Source organism: Eucyclogobius newberryi, unplaced genomic scaffold (assembly GCF_026437365.1).
Source record: "Eucyclogobius newberryi isolate DKJ021-1_F unplaced genomic scaffold, fEucNew1.0.hap1 SCAF_18, whole genome shotgun sequence".
Lineage (NCBI taxonomy): Eukaryota > Metazoa > Chordata > Actinopteri > Gobiiformes > Gobiidae > Eucyclogobius > Eucyclogobius newberryi.
The window spans coordinates 18,741,735-18,766,781 of NW_027315812.1; the positions used below are offsets into that span (position 1 = coordinate 18,741,735).

Below are 25,047 nucleotides of genomic sequence, written 5' to 3' on the forward strand. Positions count from 1 at the left end.
TAAAGTCTTTTTTCTTCAAAAAGCCCAGACAACTCTGCAAAACGTTTTCTTTCTAGCCACCACCAAAGATATTCTGTTAATGCTTTTCAAAGTCAGTGAAGACAACGCTATGCCTCATTGTGTAACCAAGAAAAAGGTCTTTTACAGTTTTCAAAAGCACCAGGGGCGACCAACACATTTCTCAATCCATTCACATCAGCAGCTTGGACCACCCTGAATGTTTTGTACAGTGGCGTTGAAAAGCGTGTTGACCCCTGACCCTGTGTGCTTCTCTCTCACAGGTGCTTTTGGTTCAGATGTGTGACGTGATGAACGAGATTGAGCTGGAAGAGCAGCGCTGCAAGAATAGCACCTCTGCCAATGTCACGTCAGGTCATTTTCAAAAACACATTTTCTGATCGTTTTTTTGGGGGGGCTCATTGCGAGACCATTTGTAGGAAATGAGAAACAGCAAGAGTAGTAGCGAGACGAAGTAAATCCACTGTCTGCAAATTATGTGAAAATTATAAGAGTAAGAGACTACTTTGTCACATGAAATAAAGCACTTTTATGCATTACAGCGTTCAAGGAGCTCTGACGAGAGCACCGAATTCACGTCGATTTTGGTTTGACACCTGAAACTCTTTGCTGTGTCATCTTAACTCTGTTTGGGGTCAGATATGCAGCAATTGGCCACAAAACGCACACTCGCTGCCCAAGTTCAGTCAAACAGCCGGGAGCAGAGTTTCCACGGCTCCGCTCTCTGTACTGAGATAGAAGTCACAACCCCTCGAGAAGTGGAGGCCAAAGCACCTCAAGTGGAAGGCACATTTCAAATATAGCACAAAAAGTTCTAACAGAAAGGACATTGAAAACACAATTTGTACTCTTGCTTACGAACGAGTCAAATTGTGCCCTGAGGAAAAACTAGATATACATTGAAACATAACAGACAAAGAAATGCTAATCTCCATTCTAAATGTATGATCCATTATTGGCTGTAAATGTATGGTATCTATCACTTGCACATGCACAACAGTACTACCGGTAATTGATTTATTCAAGATGAGACCCCTGAGCTTCCTGTAGGAAACAGATAGGACCGAGAAAAATGAGGTCACTGCGGAGATAAGGACATGTCTATCCATATTATACACGCAACAAACAGCAGAGGAGGGTCTGTGACAGCTATAGGTAACGTCATTTATTAAATGAGACAGGTGAGGCTTGTGCTATACATTCATGTAATCTGTAGCGTGGTAAAACGTGACATGCTGCTAAAATGTTTCATGCCATAAGATTGCTTCACAATGTTGTAAATTGGAAAGAAAATTGCTACTTCATTTGAAAATCACATCCAACTGTGTAAAAGAAACATGCGTTGTATCTTCAGTTTATCCTTTATTAATTTTGAACATATGTAGTGCACAGCTGAGCTACTGAGACATTAAGACCATTTGTAGTATTTCAACATGCTCCTCCCCCCGGGACATAAAAATGTGTTTTATATAAGAGTGAAAAAGTGGGCAATTGACTTCTCACCATTCAATATTTATGGGAGCAATAAATTATTACATTATCATTTCCATGAGTTAAGTATCTATCTATTTTTACACATGCTAATCTGAACACGTCCACTGCCGCCCTCATGATGTCTTGAGTCTAAGGTTGAGCGTGGTAATTAATTAGACAGCGTGTTTTTCTATGACCGATCCCCTGTTAATAGCATTGTGTTGCCTTGTCAGGTTGCCAAGGCATGTGGGATATCATCGCCTGTTGGCCCTCAGCCAGCGTCGGGGAAGTGGTCACCATCACCTGCCCCACATACTTCAGCTACTTCAGTGACCAGCACAAAGGTATAATTCCCCAGCTCTTAGTCAGATTATCTCGTTATCAAATAGGTATGTTATGTTTTCAAAGTTCAATTTCAGCCAATCTGTTTTTGCCAGTAATTGAATTGTCTGTTGATTTTAATGGCCTTTCTGGAAAGGTCAACAATTGGCCAATGGGAAAATGATTAGAATGCATCTGTCACACCATCCTGTATTTTAATTTGCATATTCTATTGTTACACAGTAGTGTACCAACTCACAAGCTTATCTTGCTAAAGTATTTGTATATTCAATATTTCAGTGGGAGAAACATTGAATGTTGTCAAAGAGCACTGGCTGGAGAAGTCACAGTTTTTACTCAAGTAGAAGTAAAAATGAGTGACGTGTGGACCAAATAAAATGTATTTAAAATCTGATTTATAAGTTAGTATAATCAACAGACAAAACATAAAATTATGCACATTTCCGAGACTAGACGCACAATGTCAAAAGCATATCTGAAGGTAAGATGTGGGCTGCAGACTTTGCGTGCACACCCACTTTCATGCAATCTCACAGAAAAGTACTCTCTAGACCGCTCTAGACCAATGGAGTGTCCAGGACAAATAAACCTGTTACCAATTCATTTCCACTGGCGCACACCTCATCCAGTCTGTTGCAGTGCTCCGAGGTCAGTGTAGCACCGCATTGATTTTAAATACGTTGAAAATGTTGAAGAACTCGTGTGGGAGCCACACGTGAAAACCTACGTAAGAAGTGCAAATGCTCAAAACTTTGAATGTTGTTCACCTAGAATTACTTTCAGTCGGAAGAGTAACTGACTAAGTCCTCAATAATTCCATATAAAAAACAATCAAACAATTGTTTCAAGTATAAAATGTTGTTTTTCCAACAGAAAAGTCTATTTTATACTAGGCCTTTATTATAAGGCATTATATGATTGTTTACATTTCAGTGTAAATAACTGGGAGTGGTTTAAATATATGAAATGCATTTACATCCAGACCAGCCTTTGGGAAGAAAGATAGTAAATGACGACTCTGTGGCTTTTGCATGTAAATGGACATTTAGAGCCATCAAAGTGTGATTTTCACCCTCATCTCCAGCTGGCGACCAAAGACTTATGAGAAACCCTGCAGAAAGCCTGGGGCTAGCTCACATAGGAATAAAGGAGGGAGCTCACAGTGTATGTAGATAGCCTTTGTTATATAAAAGACTGGTTTAATCAGTCGAATTTCATAACCATTTTCCCTTTAGCTATTTGAAAAAAAGAAAATGGAGTTTTTCTCCTTGTGATGTGAAGCCCCGGAAAACCAAAGTGTCCATTATAAATGATGACTATCTGAACCAGTGGCTATGAAAAAAAAAATCAGATATCAGGAAGTACACAGGTGTCTTATGTCCGGGATAACAGTTTATCCTTGTTACTGTAAAGACTACGGCCTTTACTTGATCTACATTAAAGATCAGAGTTGAAAAGCCTGCTACAGATTACAATCTGGCTCTGTGAAAACACAAAAGTCCAACAAATCTTTTAACCTTTTGTTTTGGAGTGGATTCAAAGAGGAGGATAAGCACTTTTACCAAATGCTCTCATTCTTTCTATATTGCTCAGTATAAAGACACATCAAAAGTTCATCATTCTTCATGGATGACATTTATTCCTGTAGATATTTGTTCTTTTGTTAGTACGCTGTCAAATAGACCTGATTTTACCTCTTTGAAAATAAAGCAGCACATATTTTTGATGATATATGTTGTAACAGAACCGATCTTCACTTCTGCCAAAAATGTTATAAAACGTCTGTGAATAATTGTTCATCATTGTAAAAAAATGTGTCGCTATAGTTACACAAAATTAAACGTCTTTTACAGTTATTTAAAAGCCAGCCAAATTACAGTAGCTTTAGTTGAGTCTTTTAAAATGTCACCACCACAGTCGCTTAATCCTCAACTGCAAGATATGAAAATTAGGGTCACAAAATTGCCGGGAGTCAAGAACTTGTCAGAAAAGGGTTCTTAAACCAACAAAACAGCTAAATTCATTTACACATCACTATGTTACCTTTATTTCTCCCCCAACGATGTCATGAATGCGCTTTTTGTTCATTCCTAAATCTCGATGTAGATATCCATTTATAATGGTCATACATTTTCTCAATGCTGTGAACAGCTCATCTAAATTCAAATTTGTATTCAATCTATAATACCTATTACACTGAATTGAAAGCTGTGCCTGTTTTAATATTACACAGTATAATACCTTGAACCTTTTAAATTCACGATAATAATTTCCCATCAGATTTGGTTTATTCATTGCTGTTCATGCTTTATAACTCCTTGTGCCCAAATCTCAGAGCCCATTTGCTCATTCATCTTATTTTCAAATTGGGCCATCCTTTTTTCGTTCTGTACCTCAGGCTTTCTCCTTCTTTCTTTACCTGCTCCTCCAGTGCTCCTGTCTGTATAGGACCCAGCAGGTGCACTCACTTCCTGCCCCCCGACCGTGAGATAATATCCAACTATCGAATGTGCCATTTGTGAGAAGATGTCTTTTCCTGCAGCCCCCACATCTTTGACAAATGCATTGCAAAGAATTCAGGTTTTATGGCAAAATGTGGGTTCATTGCCACTCTACTAATTCATTATTTTATTTAGGAGAAACAGTGCTCACAGCTTGATTTAGAAATAGATGGTATAGTTCAGCGGTGAGAGGTGTTATTTCCATGGAGATGCAAAATGTTTACCTCATAATTACATGTTAATGACTGAAGTGGGTATTCTTTGATTGTGTAATCAAATGCTTCACACATTTGCCGTCTAGGATCTAAACAGTGTCTGATTCCACAACAAATAGCTCATTCCTTAATTTAATCACTGTATTCCATTGATTTCTTTTGTTGATTACAAATCTTGGAGTAAAAACCACTTATTAACAATTCTCTTTTGGACAGTGAATTTAGTCATATCAATTATTTGATATGACTAAATTATTTGATAAAACTCCCATAGAGGTTTTGTCTATGGGAGTTTTTGTTTATAGGAGATCTTCTACTGAAAGTGTTTTTCAAACTTCCTATAAGTGATCTGTTCTTCTGTATCTACCTCTGTATCTACCTGCTTTGCATCAATGAAATTTCCCCATGTGGGACAATAAAGGAATATCTTATCTTATCTTATTTGCTCATGAATGTCACAATAATTAGTATATCGACTTAAGAAAGCTAGAACAATATTTTGAGGGCACAGTATTGATCATTTGTACATTTATTTTGTAATAGAAATAGTAATAGTTTTTCATTATTTTGATACAGTAAATTAAGATCTGAGAGTTGAATAAGTATTTTTTATGACAATGGCTCAAGTGTTTCATTCAGTTTTGTATGTGCTGCAGGTCATGTTTTTCAAGGATATTGTACATTTAGGAAATAATGTACTGAGATTCTGCGGCTTTAGTTTTATTGTCAGTGCAGTGGCATAAAGTAGTTTAAATGTTATTCATCGTCGTATTTAGATGTTGCAATTTTCGCACTTCAAAATGCATTATCATGACACGCCTAATGAATGTGTGAACTAAATGTGAGAAAACGCTCCATTACAGTTTAGGCACTGTTATCCAGGGCTCTATCTTGTTTGTAGCTCTCAAAATAAAAAAGCGTATCGGTGCATGATGTTTGGAACAGCTTTTTCAGGGGGCAAAGGAAAAGGCCGCTTTTACTTAATTTTTATAATAAACGGTGAAACGTCAGTAGCATATATAAAAGCTTTTAACAGCAAGAATTTTAATTATTCAAAATATGAAAGTGGTGTTATGTAGCCTCCCACATCACTGTATATGTCGTAACGTTCATCATACTTCATGTGTGTTGGCAAGTTAGACACAACCAAGTGGGTCACTTCAAAGAGCTGGTCTGAAAATGGACTTGTGTGTGTGAAAACAAGCCTTCAACAGAGTGAGGATAAAACTTTAAATCCTGTTGAAGAGCAGAGGTGAAGGTCACATGTGCAGAGGTCACACACACAACAATCAATCTGTCAAGTTCAATTTGAAGCGCTGCAGTGATAAACCAGGACACCTTTCACTGTCCAAATAAGTAAAACAAATCTTATTCCTACTTTCTCCTTTAATTCTTCGTTTCAGTGTGCTTTGCCTCTTTTATTGTGACTCTACGAGACTGATGCCAGATACCAAAAATCTAATTATGGTAACAGAAAAACAGCTCATATATATTGTATTTCAGCACAAAGTACAAATGCTGAAACACTGTAAAGTTTCCACTGTCACATATACATTTATTCTGACAATCCCCAAAATAGACTAATGTTGATTCATAAAACTCAACTATTCTTCTCTTTTCTAAGATCATGTTTGTAGAATCTATCGACCGGCACTCAATCTTTTTGGCAATGGTTAAGTGACAGCTGGGATTGTGTTCCAACAACAAAAGTTTCATAGCATTTACTAAATCCAGGGTTTATTCAAGTTTCACGCTAAAACATTTTTTTTATACTTTTCAAACTGTCAAATTTCAATTTTTACCTATTGAATTACACAAAGACTAATTTACTTTAAGTTAACCTAAAACTATGATAAGATAATTGTTACTTTTTGCTTTACTGGCATATCCCAAACCTAACAAACTTGTGTGCAGTTCTGTTGCGATCAAGCTTTTTGTCCAACTTTACCTCTATATTTATATCTCCAATCTATCCATCAGATCAGTGGTAACAATATATTTTTCTGATGTCTTTGAAGTGACTAGACAGCACCTTCTTTAATGAATATGCAAATTAATGTTTTTTGATGTAATTAGTTCTGTTTACACAATCATTTTGGAGGAAGGAGAGAAGGCTCACTTTGAATAAGTAGTTTACAAGAATCTCTTCAGAGCAGTGATGAATAAAACATGCACTAACTATATCACACAGCTGAAGAGCAATAACAAACATTTCTCATTCAAATTTTCTTCATGTCATCGCTGTCAGTAACTGTCATTCATTTTAAGCTCGATGCCCTTCCAAACATATCTACATTTTTATGGGCTTAAAAAGGTTGTTAAAAAAGTCATAAAAATGTGTGACCTATTTTACCACCTCAATATTATTATAATTAAATTGCTAAATATTTATAAATTTTATATGAATAGATAAATATTTAATCTTAATTGTTTTCAAGAAAGGACTTGCACACAACTAATTGTACAATCATACAACAAAAAACAATAATTAATTCATTTAGCCATGACCACACAGACTAAAAGTACAGACTAGTTGACATTGGGCATTAAACAATCTAATAGCAGCTAGCAAGAATAACATATTACCAGGGGCGACTCTAGTATTGATACCTGCCCAAATCAGTCTAAAGGGTAATTTTAGAAATGATTTTTGTATTGATTCTTTTGACAGCTGTAATCCAAACAAATCTCTTGTCTATATGTCTGAGTTCACTGAGTGTATGTGGTTTGTTTTCAGTAGCCTGACTTTGTCCCGGGTCAGTGCATGTCATGACTCTTCCAGGTGAATTGTTTAAAACTGTCCGGCTGAGATGGAAAACATGCCCTGCACTGGCTGTGAGTTCTAACCTCTCACTGTGTCCACACAACCCCCAGGTAACCTCTCCAAAACCTGCACCGAGGATGGATGGACAGACATGCATCCTATTGACATCGCCCTGAACTGCGGATACAACCTGAACAGCACCAGTGACGACGTGAGTACACCTCTCATCAGGCCACACGTTCCCTATGTGCAGCTTTTGGACATAATAAAAGCAGGGTCTAGTGGGCAAGAAAAATCAAATCTTTGTTTTCTCTGCGGGTGAGTGCCGAGTCTATCACGGCGTATCGACTCCTTACACCCTGTCTTTTTTACTCGTCCCCAATCGATCAGCTTTCAGAGTTGCGAGGTTTAGAAGGAGCTGCTTTCAAAGGCTAGAGATCTGCGTTCAACTGTGCATTGTTGTAACTTGTGTTCATTCTCTTGGTTTGACATATTGCAAATGAAAAGATCAGACAGAGTAATGGGGTGAATAACTTTAATCAGAACTGGTACCTGATGCTAAGGCGGTAGGATACGTGACGCTGCTAGAGAAAATGTTGTCCTAAAAAGTGTAAAAATGGACAAAGTACAATCCAGTGTATCTACCAATTGTGGTCTAATGAATTGAACAGAAAAAAGCTATCATCAGGAGGTGTCAGGTTAGCGGGTAAAGGCCGTCCTCTGTGGTTTGTCTGCACCAATCCACTAGTGACATTTTGAGATTTTTCTCTTTCAAAGAATACCTGGCATTGTGTTGCCTTTGCTCGTTGCACTCCATGAAGCTGCTACGTCTTTGAAGCCCCTACACTTTAAATGGTGTTGTTTTGATCTGTTCATGTTCGCATTGCCTTCACTGCACATATTTGACAAAGCTATTATTGACAATATGCGACAAACTGTCAGGGAATGAGACATACACCAATGCTATTCCTTAACACACAGAGAACACAATTCAACTTAGAATAGGAAACGACACAGAAATATCAGACTTTTGTGTGGCATGCATGGGAGAAAACGCCGGGCTGGGACCTCCTTCGTCTCACAACGTTTTTTCTCTTGCAGGTTGGTTTTATTAGATATTATGGAATAAGCGGGTCACATTTCTCATTGGTCAGCTTCACATCAAGGCACTTGTCTTTTACAACAGTCTGTTTGCTCCATCTTTACGACACCTTCACAAACAAATGCAGTCACACATGCTGTTTTTCTCTTAGACTAATGATGCAGATAATATATCACTATTATGCAGATAAAATACATCACAGAAATATACTCATATATTCACATTTTATCACTCAAACGCAGTAATTCCCTGTATTGGCCTTTTTATTAGACAAATTGCACACCAGCAAAAATTATTGGGTATTTCTGAGACACATTTTTAAGCTCTAGGAAATACACAGGGTTGATACGTTTATATTGCACTCAAAATGCCTTTATTCTTTTAAAAAAAAGGCTTGAGATGTCAGTATTTACACACATTCTGTTTTGCTGTCAGTCTGTTGTAATTGTTTGTCCGTTCTGTCAATTCTGTATCTAAGTAAGAACATTGTGAGTGAAATAGTCAGAAATTAAAAAGTACCCTCCTAGCACACTCTCGTTTCCACAGAAGGACACACAAGGCCAGGTCAGATAATTATACATAAGCAGATAGGAAAATAGGAAAAGAGAGGCGATAAATACACATAATGGGCTCTTTTTGCTCAGTGTAAGAGCACTTCTTGCCATTGAGCAGGAGTTAGGTGGAGACTGCATGTTCTCAACAGGGTGGTAAAAGCTTTCCTGGTGGACACTTTGCCTCATTAGTATGCCACAGAGGAATCAGTGGGGACCGAGCTGTCGCACAGCACTAAAAGGAAATCGATGTCTTGCATAGTTGATACTGGCAAGTGAGGCAAGGTGAATTTATCTCATTTTATCAAAACGTACTTTATCTCCTGCAAGTGCTCAAGAGCAGTAAGAAGATCACTTAAGTCTAAAGTAATACTAATTACAGTGAGAATAAATAACTATTTTAAATTGATGTGAGAAGAACCTTTGACACTGTAATTGCTTGTACTAGTTTAGTAGTTATTCAAATGCATTTTATTTTGATGTCCTTGTGTTGTTGTGTCTTCTTACTATGAAAATATAGAGCCAATAAATTTATTCAACATCAGACAGGTGTATTAAGATAAAAAAATAATATATAGAATAAGGGTTTGTACACTTTTTACGTTGGCCCTGTCCCCCTGGAAAAATATCTGTGATTTTACTGATTCTCATGAGAAAAAAGGTTGGGGACTGCTGCTCTATGTTTCTAAAATTGTATTGAGCTACTATGACAGAGTAAGTCCCCTCGTGGATCAATAAAGCTTGTCTAAAACCCCTTATTTTTTCATCTTGAATTGTCACGCTTGCCCTTTAATATTCTTATGATTAATCTTGACACCCATAAACAGAAATAGAATAACTCGTCAATACAGTTAGAACAGACGCAAAAGGTCATGTTAGAAGTAAAATGTTTATCACAAAGGGTTTCGTTTCCATTCATGTGGTTCAAATGTGACTTATGCCGCAGTTTTGTTTTGTTCTCAGGGCATGTTCTTTTGGCAAGTGAAGATTGGCTACACCGTGGGCCATAGTGTCTCCCTCATCTCTCTGACTACAGCCATTGTGATCCTGTGCATCTTCAGGTACTGCTCGTTCTCACACGTCCGGCTCCAAAGCATATATTTTAGCACTCCGCAGTGACGGGGAAGCTGAGATAGTAAATTGTTGTTTGTGTCTGGCTGCAGCTAATCTGGCTGGAGACTTATTGCCTCCATTATGTGCTTTTATGTGTATACAAAGAATAAAGTCAGAGTTTAGAGTTGTATTTTTCGATCCAAACTATGCGGTTAATAAACGTTGCACTCACGTCCTAAAAAACAAATGCGTTTTTAAGATGTTTAGTGCGTTCTGATGACTCAAAGGAAAAATCCGTCTCCAAAGATACGATTGGAAAGTCTTTTTGGCTGGAAAATTTATAGGCTGTTGTAATCCAGGATACAAATGTTTGTTTATCTCTCAGTATCAAGTACAAATGAAGAGTTTTCATCAAGTTGTACAGCTATTAATCATTCAGCTGCAAGAAGGTTACAAGGGGAAACTACTTTATTTCCCCCATGGTGGTCGCAGTCTTTTGCACACACAAAACAACAGCAGCATCTCGCTCTCCCTCTGCAACAGACAAGCCAAGGTCAAGCTTCAACCACAATCATCAAGGTTATTTAGACCCCAATGAATGTTTTGGCACGAGGAGGATTCAATGTTATGAGTCAAGGCTGTAGTCTGTAAAAGCCTGTTTGTGTGAGGGGTTTGTTAAAGCTCAATTATGTATCAGTAGGTAAAGATCAGACAACGAGAACAATCTGATAATGTTCTTTGTATTTGTTTACTGTTTAATTACACAAAAGAAATCTGATAATCAAGTCCAGAAATCCAGTACGGATAAGATTTCATATAAACACAGCCAGTGAAGTATTTATTGTTTTCAGATTTAGTAATGTCTCGATAATACACTAAATAAATGGGATTCATTATGTTCTATAGTTCTCCTCAAGAGCTTCACATTAACAATAGTATTTGTTCCTGTCTCAATTAAGCCTACAAACTAACGGATAGTTGTGATGACATCTGAAACACAGCCATTATTCTTATTTATTAACTAGACCGCCGCAAGTGGAATGTCAAGGAAATGAATGCATTTAATCTATTTACCATGGCATTTCATGGTAGATTATATAAGTAGGACTGTCGTACTTTATAAGTGAAGGTGTACGTGCTAAAAGGCCATCAGTGGAGCTAAGTAGATCCGCCCACACTGTTAAAGGAAACTGTTGGCTGTTAATTATCACTTCATTTAGTCTGTAATTTGCTGCCATTGTGAGCGATTAACTCAAGGACATTGGTTAACAAGCAAAGAGGCCCACTTCTTATTAGATTGTCGTGTGTGTTAAATATGAATGTTGTGGATGTGTTTTAGGAAGCTCCACTGCACCAGGAACTTCATCCACATGCACCTGTTTGTGTCCTTCATCCTGAAGGCCATCGCAGTGTTCGTTAAAGACGTGGTTTTGTACGAGGTCGGCGAGGTGGACAACTGCTCCTCTGGATCTGTGAGTCCATTTTCATGCTCTAAACTGAGACATCTGTGATCATTTCGCATCTCCTTGAGCATTACAAAGTCAGATTGGCCTGAGGTCGCAGCAGGTGAGCGTCTCGCCCAGGACAGGCATAAGTAATGGAGATAATTAGACACATTAAGATGCTTAATGACGGCTCTCCTGGATTAAAGGTGACAGAGAGAGATAGATGGTGTCTGAATATTTCATCTCATGAAAAATCATTGCCTCAACTTTACTAGTCATTGTTTATCGAGGGCGTTTTGACACAGAATATGCTCCAAAGAAGCTGCCAAACAGTTCTTTCTACGTGCTACAAAGTAAGAACAAGTTTTACATTTTTGGTATTGTTTCAGATCGTCACCATAAAAGTATGCAATTCATTATGCAAGTTTTTCCACAACCTTTTTATATTGTAGTTGAAACGTTCTGACTTCTTTTTTTAACATACATTTGTGTTTTTCTTCTAATAATACACATTTAAAAAAAAGAATAACTAAAAAATAAACATATATATTTTCTGTATAAAGTCAATTGTTGTAATTGTAATAATGTGACACAACAATAGAACTGTTAGCAGCCTACATAATCACATTTATCATAGGAGACAAGGGCCATATAAAATACACCAAGCCATTTTTGCACATTGCTTGAAATGCTTCCAGAAACGACCTGCATGAACTGAAATTGGCAATGAGACAGTCAAAGTTATTTTCACATATCAACCACAATGCTTGCAGGATTTCTTCCCTTCTTCTCTCGCATGTCACTGATGTGTGGTGCTCAAGGCTTAACTGAAACGTAAAGTTTATGCTATCACCACACAGTGTATTTATTAGCCCGCAGCCCTGGCCTCGGGACGTTAATGGAAGTGGGGCATTGACAGGAGCCAGCTGCTGTCATGGCGCGACTGAAATAAACAGAATAGTAGCAGGTTTGGTGGCACGGCGCTCGTCTCGACCCCTTTCCCGCTTTTCATGTGGGAGTTTTGGATGCCTGCTTCATTAGTCCTCCTCTACAGTGCCCCCATTAGAGTAATGTGTGATATTATCGCCGTTGGGAAGCTATTCACAAATGGATAATTTAAGGTACTGTACCTCGGCGAGCATTACTGTGGGGATGGCATCACTTTTTCCAGCAGCCGAAATATCTTATCATTCATTCTCATGCCACTGAGGGCAGGCAATGGAGCTCCAGTGGTGAATTTGTCCTGATTTGCACACATTACAATGAGTAAGGGGGTTCAGGCTGTATATCCATGTGCAGTGCATGTTCCTGCCCTTAGCATCGCCAAGTGGGAATTAGTTTGAATAAGCCCCCAAATCCCTGTCATCTCAATGGGCAGCTGCCGTGCACCCATGTCAAATTTATATGCCACTCGGGCTGTCGAGAAATGTCTTTGGCCTTGTGATTACTTAATTGTCCTGTGTGGGAATTTGATTAGCCATTTATCCAATGTGTAAACTCATCTCTGTCTCGATTTTTTCACACATGATCTGCTATGTCCAAGTGATGTATGAAAACGTCTTGTTTTGTATCGCGGGGAAGACTGAGCATGGGGTGGTTTGACATGCGTGTCCCTCAGCCCAGAATCAAGATTAATGGCATCTACAGTCCACGCTCACACTCCGTCCACACAATGGAGTTTATTTTTCATGCCTTCTTCCACACCCATTTATCATTCTTAGTAGAGGATGTTTAGGGACGAGGTGTGGTATTTTCACTGTTATATCGTTCTTTATGTGGTATCTTTCTGCTTATCAGGATGTCAGATTAGGTTTTCATTTGGTCCATTGGTTCTGGAAAATATTAGATAGACCTGGAGCCATTTTTTATACTCTTGGTGTTGATGGGTAGTGGACTAAAAAAAAACGCATCTGACATCTCAGTTCAGAAAAATGCAGTGCTACGAACAGCAAAGATACTGTGCAGAAGCCTCAAGCTCTTAGGCAGGTCTGACACACTTGTTTCAGTTGGTTTATTTATTTCTTACTTTAGTTTGTGGTGTGTTGTTCAGTGTTGAAGAACAGCTGCTGGTGGATTGCTGCTGTAAACGTGTCTAAATAAACATTTCCCACTGTCCTCAGCTCACCAGTTTCCTCTTCACTTCTTCTGTCTTTAGGGAGAAAATGTGTTATTGCATTTCGGCCTCATTAGCAGTCTGCCCAACATTTCCCTCTGTCCGAAAAAGTTTGACAAACATTCACAGGATTTTATTATTTGGTCAGTTGTTTCTGAAACATTGAAGTCTTGGGTGATTAGTACAACATAGGCGTTGCATTAGTAGATATATCATTTGAAACCATATAACGGTGCTGGTCTTGTATTTGCAGGTGGGCTGTAAGGCTGTGATGGTCTTCTTTCAGTACTGTATCATGGCCAGCTTCTTCTGGTTGCTGGTGGAGGGTCTGTATCTTCACGCGTTGCTGGCGGTCTCTTTCTTCTCCGAGAGGAAGTACTTTTGGGCGTACATCATGATTGGTTGGGGTGAGCGCTCTTCTTTCTGTACCTTTAAGTGTGTCTGTGGCTCCCCAACTGCCAGCTGTAGATGAGACAAGGTCATGACCCCTGCTCTGTAATCACCTTGGCAACACATGTATTTGTGTCTCCTTTGGTGCAGGAAGCCCCATCATTTTTATCACAGCTTGGAGCTTTGCTAAAGCCTATTATAACAACGTGGGGTAAGCAAAACACTCAGCAAATGCTTCAGAATAGTGATGCTTCCTGATCTGCTTAACAATGTGCTTTATTTCATGTGTGAATTGGTAGGTGCTGGGACATTATTGAAAACACGGATATGTTCTGGTGGATCATTAAAACACCTATTTTGGCATCAATCTTGGTAAGTGGTAGAAACACTGTACTCACACAATGTCTCTTCTGAAGGGAAAATCTAGCTTGCAACAAAAATACCCAGTACACGTGGCTTTTTAAGGTGTTATATCATATATTTAGTGACCTTAGATTGTACCAGAGTAAAGAAAAAACAGCATTATGAAAGTAAGAAAAATAAATACTCGAAAAGTGGTAAATACAGTACCGTAATTAAATTGATGAAACTATGTAGAAAACATTTGAACTTTCCTCACAAAGCAAAGGCAGCTGCATTGATTTGTTTGCTTACTCTCTTGTGTTGCTTCCTCTACGGCTCCAAGTGCAAAATGAAGAAAAAACCTCTCATAAAAACGAATAATGATGAACACTGGAGGAGGCATTTCTAATTGTCGCTACACAAGAACACTCTCTTATCAGCCAGCATCGTTTACTCTGTCAGCTTTGATTTCAACTACCTCATTTGAACTCCTCATTGTCTTAGTTCTCTTCTCGCAGCTTCGTGCCATCTGAGGTTAGTACGACCTCACTGTCCTTGTTGCAGACAGGAAAAGTTTAGACTAAATGTTCACCGGTCTGACAGTTTGGCAGGTCACGTGTTGTCTGCAGGTGCTATTTCCCACTGAATAAATAGGGCAGTTTAGAAACGAGGGAGTTTGTTGGCTTTATTTTAATATTTGATCATTCTATCTAAGGCCTAAAGTCACTGGGATAGGCTCAAGTCGCCCGCGACCCCTAATGAGAAAAAGCGGTAGAAAATGAATGAATGAATGAATTTGATCATTCTCTAGAGTCACATTCATTCTCATAGATTACATTTTTTAACAACAATATTATACGTATTGTTAAAATATTGTCTATTTTCACTTGTCTATCGTCAGATTTGTGATTGTTAAATAATTTTGTGTATTTTACGCCGCTGTATTTGATGACTTAAGTTAATATCATGAAGAGGGCACATTATTTTGATGATTTGAGACTACTGCAAGGACTGCTTCTCGTCTTATCTCTGACGCGTGCTGGTTTGGTCTTTTGCCTGTCTGTCATCACTTGGCAGCAATCATTGAAAGCAGGTTTCATTGGTGCTAATCCACATTAGGATCAAGGCCAGCAGACTGACGGATCACATATCTCCACATCCTCCTGTCCTCGCCAGCTGGAGGGCTATGGAAGGGCACCATTTTGTGGTTCAACACAAATTAGATGTCAAGAAATGCAAACAAAATTGTGTGAAAAAATGGGTCAGATCATCTGCAACACCTACACTTTTGGGCTTCAGCTACAGTGTTACACCACAGACGGGTATGAACTTGGAGAACGTATGATTGGTCATATACTTCAATCAAACAGACCAAATCAGACAAAATTTCAATAGACGTTAAAGGTCCATGTGGTGTTGTGGGTGCTTGTGTTTGTGTTACTACTGCACTAAATACATTGATAACATTGAATAATATGCATTCTTAATGTGACTTTCCACTCAGTAGATCTGATCTGTTGTTGTTGTTGTTGTTGTTGTTGTTGTGTTACTTTTAATGGCGGTTTGCAGCCAACTGAAAAAGGTGCATTTACAGCCACCTACTGTAGATGTACGTCTTCAAAGTTATGTGTTTTACGCTGTACCATATTTTTAGTCAAATTAAAGAGAGAAAAAAGAGAGAAAGAGAGAAGGAGAGAGAGAAAGAGGAAATAAAGTCTTCATAGAGAAAAGCAGGTGGCGAAACCCTCCACCAAAACCCTACTTAGTGCGGCTTTAATGCTAGTTCTGAAAGCTCTTGTTTTGTCTTATTTATAACATTGAAGTGACATTTTATAATCTTTAAAGACTGAATCTAAGCCTCTTGATACAATTTCTTTGTTGCAGATTAACTTTTCCCTCTTCATCTGCATCATTCGAATACTCCGTCAGAAGATCAACTGTCCAGATATTGGGAGGAATGAGTCCAACCAATACTTGTGAGTAAATAGTTTCCTTTGAGTCTATTCATGCTTTAGGAATCGTACTTTACCAGGATTACTGAGAGGAACTGAACTTTAGAGGTGCAAATATCCCTTTACACTGGGAAGAAACGCAGCAAGGGAAAGATTTTACGCCAGATGATGCACGCATAAACTGATTTTGGCATGATAGAGCTCCTCATAAGATCATAATGTGGGGTAATTCTCCTGCCGACACATTTAATCAGATTTTCCCTTCTCTGAGCCCATATATAAAATGAAAGAGTGTGTGCAATAGCATTTCATTATTGACACAAATAGAGACAAATTGGAAATTGGTTTGTGAAAGGCCCGATGCAACGTCAATGTGTTTACCACTTGTCGTTTCAGGAGACTGGCCAAGTCAACACTGCTGCTGATTCCTCTGTTTGGGATCAATTTCATTATTTTCGCATTCATCCCAGAGCAAGTGAAGACAGAGCTGCGACTCGTTTTTGATCTGATCTTGGGATCCTTTCAGGTATGAACCTCTTTGTGACTGAACGTTTTAAATAAATAATAGATGAAGACAAAAGCAATAATAAAGCTGTAATATTTACTTTTCCTGTTTGGGGGTCTGCCACATGCTTGTCTCCATGGAGATGTTATTGCTTTGTCTGGAATGTTCCTCAGCGTGGTCTGAAACAATTCTATCTTTCATTTATGCGTTTACAGTTTTTAATGCTCAAAAATACCTGCATTCTTATTAAACGTAGGGTTGCGTCTCCACAGAGCTGACCAGTAGGTTTGCCTAATGGTGCAATAACATCTCCACGGAGAGAAGCAGGTGGCAAACCCTCCAAAAGAAAAGTCACACATTGCACCTATACGTTTAGAAAGTGTATTAGTAAAACTGTTAATGATCTGCGATGTTTGATGTTTTAGACGACCCTGTTCCACCTTTCAAAACACGTTGCACTTACTACTCTCTACATCCTTTAAATAATCAATCCAGAGCAGGCTTCCAGCATTAACCGGTGTAATTCTCTGATCAACCAGACATTGCCTCAGCTGCAGCGTTAGTGTTTTAACTCCACTGGAATTGTAGTTCTTCACATAATGACGAGCGATGGAGAATGGAGCCAGACACTTCTTCTCATTACCAGAACAAAGTTGCTCTTTTAGTGTCTAATAAGTGGCAGATTGGGAGATTAAACCTCGCTAAAGCAGGATGTAGAAAAGGTAAACACATTTGCCGGGGCGCCAACCCTTAACACTTTGTTTTTCTCTTTTCTCTCCATTTAGGGGTTTGTGGTGGCAGTCCTCTACTGCTTCCTCAACGGAGAGGTACATCCTTCTCACTGTCATGTAAACACACTTTAAACAGTCCGGTTTCCTCGTGGCTGCAGACCCGAGTCAGAGAGAGCTCTTAGTTTAACATTTAGGTGGGAGAAATCAAATCATACTGTAAACTTTGGCCTTCGACTAAATCCTAACCTGTAAAAATACAGCTGTTTTAACCGTATCTACATGAAACTAAAACTTGCATGACGTTCACCTTCTTCTCTGATAGTACAAATGAACTGTTTTGTTATTTATGGACCCAATCGCAGATAAGAAATGTTACTTTTTGGTTATTTCAAAAACAGTGAATCACACATAGAGTTATAGAGGCTTTTTATTGCAGAAAATACAGGACAGATATTGGAAAGGTTTGGAGTTTGTTTTCTGAGGGCCTTAAATAGACCGTCCACCTGAACTTATGACACAGCAGTCTAGAACGTCATAGATGAAAGCTATTGTTAGTTTTTAAAAGTCTGTGTAAGAGCATTCACACTAACTCCCGACAGTCGGAGGAGCTCTGAGTCACTGCTCATCAGTATATTTCTGGAGCGTTTCCCAAAAGGACAGCCGGGCAATAAAGGCACATTTTTTAGATGGAATCTTTTTAGTGATGCTCCGAGAGGCTACTTTTAGAAATGACATTACACTGAAGTGCGGCACTCAATCTTAGAGATGAGTAAGATGACAATGTGCAAGTGCAACATTTTAGGAAATTACTCTTGGAAACTTGAACATTGCAGAGATACTCAGAGCAGTGAACGAACAAAAAAAGGATACATTATAAATTATGTATGCATACCTTATACCAGCCTTTTTGTCATGTTTTTTTATTTGTTGGGCTGAAACCAGAATAGATATCTGTTATTGTAGAAATATATAGGAATTTTAAGAAAACAAACATTAATTGGTCATTTAAGAGTCTACTTCACAAAAATAATAATAATACATAATAATAATACTACATGAATATTTTTCTTCAATACATAATGATAATAACAACAATAATATAACATGGTTCAAGTTATTTTTTATTCATCAAATAATAAGTATTGTGTAAATTAGCTCCTTTAGACATTGGTTACTGTCAAAATTAGGCAAACGTTTAAGTCAAATCTTAAATATAATGTGAAATGAGTGGTCATATGCACTTTAAATATTATAGTACAAAATACACAAAGTCCATCTCTGCTTGCTCCATGTCACTCCTTTGATCTGCCCCGACTCCGTTCATTTAAGCGCGTCCATTTTCCCTGTGCTCTCTGTTATTGGCATGAGGCTCTTCCACTGTCATCTATTCAATAATATAAAGCTCTTCACAATCGCTCCCACCGACTCCGTTTGAAAAGTACTATTTTTGAAATGCTGGTTTTTACTTTCATCTTCATGCTTATTGCCAATCCACAAGAGAAATCTCTTATGCATTTTTAGTGTAAATCTAAAGACATGTTCACTTGTTTGACGCTGGAAATTTGGTTCTGTTAAATAACAGAACTACAATAAATGCTTTGGAGTTTGAACTCAAAGGTTTTTATGATTTTGTAATTGTAATGACTTATTTTAGTGTAATAATACCTGGGGAAAATATGTGTCATAGTTTTCCATCAAGTGAAAAGTTGGTAAAATGCTTAAAATGACAGGAATCCAAAAGGCAGGCACAATTACCGTAGTTCTGGTTGGATAAACATTACCGTATTTTCCGGACTATAAGTCGCACCGGAGTATAAGTCGCACCAGCCAAAAAATGCATAATAGAGAAGAAAAAAAACATATATAAGTTGCACTGGAGTATGAAATGTGGTTGCAAGTGTGAAAATAACAAATAATATCACATATAAGTGGCTCCAGAGTATAAGTATAAATACAAGTCACACCCCGGCAAAAAACTAAAAAAAGGTGCATAGCCCGGAAAATACAGAAATAACACAAAAATAAAAGGTTGTTATTGGTTTGTATTAAAATAATTATTGTGGTAATTAAGTGAGCTCAGAGATGGGTTTAGAGGTGAATAAAAGGAATAATTGAGTGTCAAATGATAAACCACTGGAGAAACATGTGAATTTCTTTTGCAAAATCTTGACTTTTCAATTATGGTAACAATATTTCAGCTAAATTAGTTAAGCTTGGATTTTGAAGCTGAATTTAAAGCTCATTCCCTTGATTATTTCTTTGCGCACATACTATTTTTCAAACCACACATTCGACACTTCACTCAGTCTCCCTCCAATCTCGTTTCCGACAGGTTCAAGGCGAAATCAAGCGGAAATGGCGGAGGTGGCACTTACAGCGCTACATGGGTCACGACACCAAGTACCAGCACCCGTCGATTGGGAGCAGCAACAACTTCAGCACCCAAATCACCATGCTGACGCGCTGTAGCCCCAAAACCCGCCGCGGCTCCTCATCCTGCCACGACGACCTCTCCAGCATCTGACCTCCCCGTCACCGCAAAGACATTACATAGCACCGCATGGCCGTGGTAAGGAGAAGGAACCATGGACACCTGTTTTGCACATATCACTGAGGACCATTCTCTTTTTTAACAACTTAACGCACATTTTATTTTGTTCAATATCACTGCGGACGCTACGGTCAATCATTATTAGTTTAGACAGTGAGCGATGGCCGCTTAGTCATGCTAATGTTGTTAAGTAAGGGATCCACAAGCAGCAAACATGCGGTGTGATCTCGTTATGCGGGATGGCTCCGAATCGTTTATCGGATTCCTTTGCTCGAACGTCTACAAGAGCCATGTTGATGCAAATACATAGGCTGTTAGAGAAAGGGAAACGTGATGCTACTGCGCGTGAGCTTGGGAGAAGAAAACCGTGGCAGTCTGACCACTGAATGTATTTTGTAAGCGAGGAAGGAAGGACAGAAGTTGGATTTCGCATCTACGCCTTGCGCTGTGGCCCTGTCAAAATAAGAGAACTCTAAAGATGACCAGCAGAGAGGTGTGTTAGTGCGATGACCAGCTTGATGTAATCCACAGTGAAGGCTCAGGAGAAGAACCAATGCCCTTTGCTGCACTACTCCTCCCGTCATAGACACACTGCCCCCTGGCTTCTTTCACGAGCGCCCCCCCTGACCCGTCCGTGGGGTGTGACTGTGAGCCTGTTTTTGTTTGTGTACATTTCTAGGGATTGGGCCACACACTTCTCAACTCACCAGCTGTTCAGTCCACACAGGACCGGAGACAAGGAAATGCCTTCAGGACGTGTTTACATTCACATGGACAGAATCACACGCCTTTGTACAGATGTGTGGACATTTGAAAGTGGATGGATTTCACAATTCAAACAGCAGTGTTAGGTCACACTGTATTTGCAGCTCAGAAATTGTTGGTATTTCTAACCATAAATATTAGCAGGAAGCAAAATATCGGATAAAAGACGGATAAACAAGTTCAAACTTATCCAGGTGCATTAAGTTTAAATTATAGTTATAAATCGTTGTTAAACTAATACATTTTACATTTTTTCCAATAAAAACACATTTTTTAAAAACGTAAATCGCATACATTGCATCACTGATTTTGAATTATTCAGCTTTACGTCACAAATTCATAAACCACAATAAATAAGGTTTAGGTTTGGACTGTGAATTTGTTACTTTTACCCGTCAAATTATTTTGTGAGTCATCAATAATTTGGACTTAATAAACTGTAATGTATTTGTGGTTGTGATGTCCATGAACATCCAAACCTCTTGTGCAGCATATATATATATATATATATATATATATACATATATATATATATATATATATATATCTCATCTTATACCGTGTGTTTCAATGTACACTTTCATTGTGCTTTGGTGCAGTGGCAAACACTCAAATATTCACAAAGATTTCCACATTTCCATTGGACTGGACGAGACCGCGAAGATGGATTTTTGTGTTTACAGCGAGTGCGACGAGGACGATATGTCACATCGTCGTGCGGGAAATCACTGGTGTGTTCATGCAAGAGGGAACATCCCGAAACCCCTGGGTCGACTTTCACTCGGTCCACTACTGCCCCCTGACCTCTCGTCATGACGCTGAATGCACCAATCAAGCGTGGACGGTCAACCGAGCCCGGAGAAAACACAGAAGATAGTTTATAAAAGTATTATATGATATTGTGACAGTTTGTTTACGATTTTCTGTAGCACTTTACTAAACAGCACAGGGTGTCAATTACAGTTGGTAATCAAAAATGTGTAATTACTGTATGAACATGGTCAAAACATACACATTCATTGGTAATTTGATGAATTCTAACCCAGAATGAAGACAAAATACATGTACCCAGTTACCACGCTGTTACATATTACATATCGTATAGTGTGATCCATTTCTCCACTGGCTTTAAGTGGGTAATGTGCTGTGTCTATATATTTTATGTGCGCAAAAAAACGTATTTGCAACGCTACGCTCGCTTCCAACCGTCAAAACTGTAACGCTGCCATTGTACTGTATTTAAAGTCCACATGTGTACACTTGATATTTAATTTTGTATTACCTGTTGATGTATCGCCGTATGTAAAGATATACACTTTTGACATTATTACACTTGAATTTACAATCGAATAAATGATAATAATAGTTCCCTCTGTTGTTTAGAGTGGCTTTGTGTTCCTTGACAAGGCCATAACCCAGAGATTTCACGCTGACTTGTCTGTGTGGATATGCTAATCTTAGGTGTTAAAGAAGATATTTTTCTTGTTCATATTTGCATCTTAATAGCTCTTACCTTCCAGTGTGTCCTCGTTTTTAATGCGCCGCCACAGCAAGATGTTTGGGCTCATCTCAAAGCAACATAAACGAGTGTTTGAAGCGACCGCAGGACTTTTCTGGCATTGATTTTTTTTTTTTTTTCACGCTGTTGGGTTTTGATTTTCAAAGCCGATGTCTAGATTTCACAGTAATTGCTTATTACCGTGAACTGAATGCAGACTCTGTGAGATGCAAGTCATGTTATTCACCAGGGGAAGTGATTCATTTGAAAGTGACATTTTAAGATTGCGTCAATGTGTAAAGGTTAGTTTCAATTAAATGAACTACGGTGATACATATTCATTTGGACATTAAAATATTAGGCTGGACAATTGGATCAACATGTAAGAGGACAAACTGCTGCGGTTAGAAGAACAAACAATTAATATATTTTAGTCAGGGCATTTGGGTAATTGTTTGAATCTTGGTATCACTATTCCGAGCTCTCCTCACTTTCCAAAGGCTCAACTTCACTGGAGGTAATTGGTTGTTTTGTCTGGTCCTGGCCATTGCTTAAAGGCTATATGCCCGGTTGGCGTAAACCCCAGCTATTTCGGCTAATCCTTGTGTTGCAGCTCAGATTTATTGCTGCCTTTGAGCCATGCCGCCCTCTCGCTGTGCTGCTCTGTGTAAAGCCATTTGCAAACATCCTCCCATCACCCGCTCACTTTAAACACCATCCAAAACACTTATTTGCAACTATATTCATGACAATTTTCAATGATAGTAAAGTATTTTTAGCAGCCTTGATGGGTTGAGATTGTCTCTCTTTGGCCGGTTGTCATGATACACACAAATCAAATACATAAATGAATGTTTAGTTGAATTCTGTCAGAGTTCATAAACATATCTTTGGAGATGGGCGAAATGCAGAGGCAGGTGACTTTCCCCTCGTCTGCATCTTCTATTATTCATGAAACTGGTTAAATATGTATGCAATAAATAAAGAAAGGTTAGGAGAGGCAAGTGCCATCCAAACAAGTGTCAAAGGCTTTTCCAGTGTTCTCATCTGGTGACTAACACAGAAAGTCACTACAATGCGTTTTTAAGGAAGAAAATATGTATTTGTTTTTTCTCTGGATAAAGAAATTGTGCAAGTTTAAGAAAATATAAGTAAACTGACATTCTACATTGAAGTATCCTACCTCTGGGAATGTGTTCATTAACTTTGGCTACACATTGGATTATAACACTTCTATAACACCACCAAGTGACTCAACATGACACATTCTTAAGAAGATTGCAATCAAACTGTTTTAAATATACAGACTTCTAACTGTACACGCCTCTTTTGCAGAACATTCTCTTGCAGTCTGACATCATCTTTGACTTAGTTATTTTTTCCTCCTGTTTCTAATAGGGCATTGTTGTTGTGTCTCTGCTATTGTGCTGCTGTGATTTATACGCACCGCACTTGAGTACAGAGCTATTCTTCTCAGCATGAGGACTAATCACTAGAGGCATACACTGTGTTTCAGGCCCAGCTCTTTGATTTGCCGGCTGTAAACAGGCTGGAGGAAATGGATTCACACATTCATATAAATGGAGGAAGCCTGATTTCATATTTGACACACACATTTATTATTCAATCAGGGAAAGCGTGACTCATGTCTGCGGAGGTCCGGGCTGGTGAAGTGACTGCATTGTGCGGAACATTTAGCTCAACATTTTGTGAACAGGTCAGCACCAGCATTTTTATTAATGATCTTATTATGTAAGATTGTACCAGCTCTTGAATACGGTTCACCTCTGGAAGAAACCTACTGCAAACAACAAAGTAACAAAGGATGGATTCACTCAAAATGACAATAATGGACAATAAAATAGCATTTACTTGCAAAAAAAACAAATATATTGTGCTGGCTTTAAAAGTGCACTGGCTTTTCGTGTGGACAGGTTTGCCACCTGCTTGTATCCATGGAGATTTTATTACTTTGCCAAGAATGTTCCACAGTATAGCATTAAGCAGGTCAAACCAGAGATATTTTAGTTTTGGGGGTAAAATATTAAGCTACAAACTCACAACAGAACAATTTTTATTTTTTACTGACATGCATAATTATTTTTTTGTAATTTACACATAATGTATTTGGTTAATATCTTATCTGTTAATATAACATAAATGACATAAATTTAGTTGCTGTGAATTATATCTGACATGACCTTGAAATAGAACAAAGACGGACAAATCTTCAGAACGTCTTATATTGTCGCGATCTGGAAAACATCGTTAAATCACGTAATGAAAATCGTCTTTTCCAGTTCCATTATGTCCATTTAGTCAGTATTTGGTGCATAGCTGAACATCAAAAGCCCTTGAATTACAGACACGCACTATAATAAGAATAAGATGTGCCACAGCCTTGAGGTGGAGGAGGAGAATCCAGATATATACATGAAGACTGCTATAAATAGAAAATCTGCAGTCTATTCACTCCTCTGCTGTAATGTATTATATTGTAGAGATAAAACAGCTATTGTTATTTCAGACAAGAGTGTGTTTTATTGTAACAAGTGTGTACAGAACCACAATCTTGTTCCCCTTGTGCCAATTTTGCACTTGTCACTAGCTCTTTTTCAGTCAGAGGATCACTTGATCAAATGCAATCCACTTTGTGTCTATTGCACTTTTTTCTCTTTTTTTCGGCTGCAGTTTGTCTACCTCCAATGAACGTTTTACATTTCGCTTCTTTTGCAA

The 25,047-nt window shown here is 38.4% G+C and overlaps 2 protein-coding genes across 2 annotated transcripts in view; both read left to right on the plus strand.

The window, feature by feature from the left end:
* Window positions 1-20,964, plus strand: part of vipr1b (vasoactive intestinal peptide receptor 1b) — a 28,876-nt gene extending 7,912 nt beyond the window's left edge. Inside the window, exons 2-13 of the mRNA XM_072450875.1 lie at window positions 282-372; window positions 1,725-1,835; window positions 7,424-7,524; window positions 9,930-10,027; window positions 11,359-11,491; window positions 13,831-13,984; window positions 14,118-14,178; window positions 14,267-14,339; window positions 16,194-16,285; window positions 16,658-16,787; window positions 17,552-17,593; window positions 19,830-20,964. Coding sequence (XP_072306976.1) covers window positions 282-372; window positions 1,725-1,835; window positions 7,424-7,524; window positions 9,930-10,027; window positions 11,359-11,491; window positions 13,831-13,984; window positions 14,118-14,178; window positions 14,267-14,339; window positions 16,194-16,285; window positions 16,658-16,787; window positions 17,552-17,593; window positions 19,830-20,021 — 1,278 coding nt within the window. The 3' untranslated portion in view covers window positions 20,022-20,964. The remainder of the gene's footprint in view (window positions 1-281; window positions 373-1,724; window positions 1,836-7,423; window positions 7,525-9,929; window positions 10,028-11,358; window positions 11,492-13,830; window positions 13,985-14,117; window positions 14,179-14,266; window positions 14,340-16,193; window positions 16,286-16,657; window positions 16,788-17,551; window positions 17,594-19,829) is intronic.
* nktr (natural killer cell triggering receptor) overlaps window positions 1-25,047 on the plus strand; it is a 41,378-nt gene that overhangs the window by 3,887 nt on the left and 12,444 nt on the right. The gene's annotated exons all lie outside the window — the stretch shown is intronic.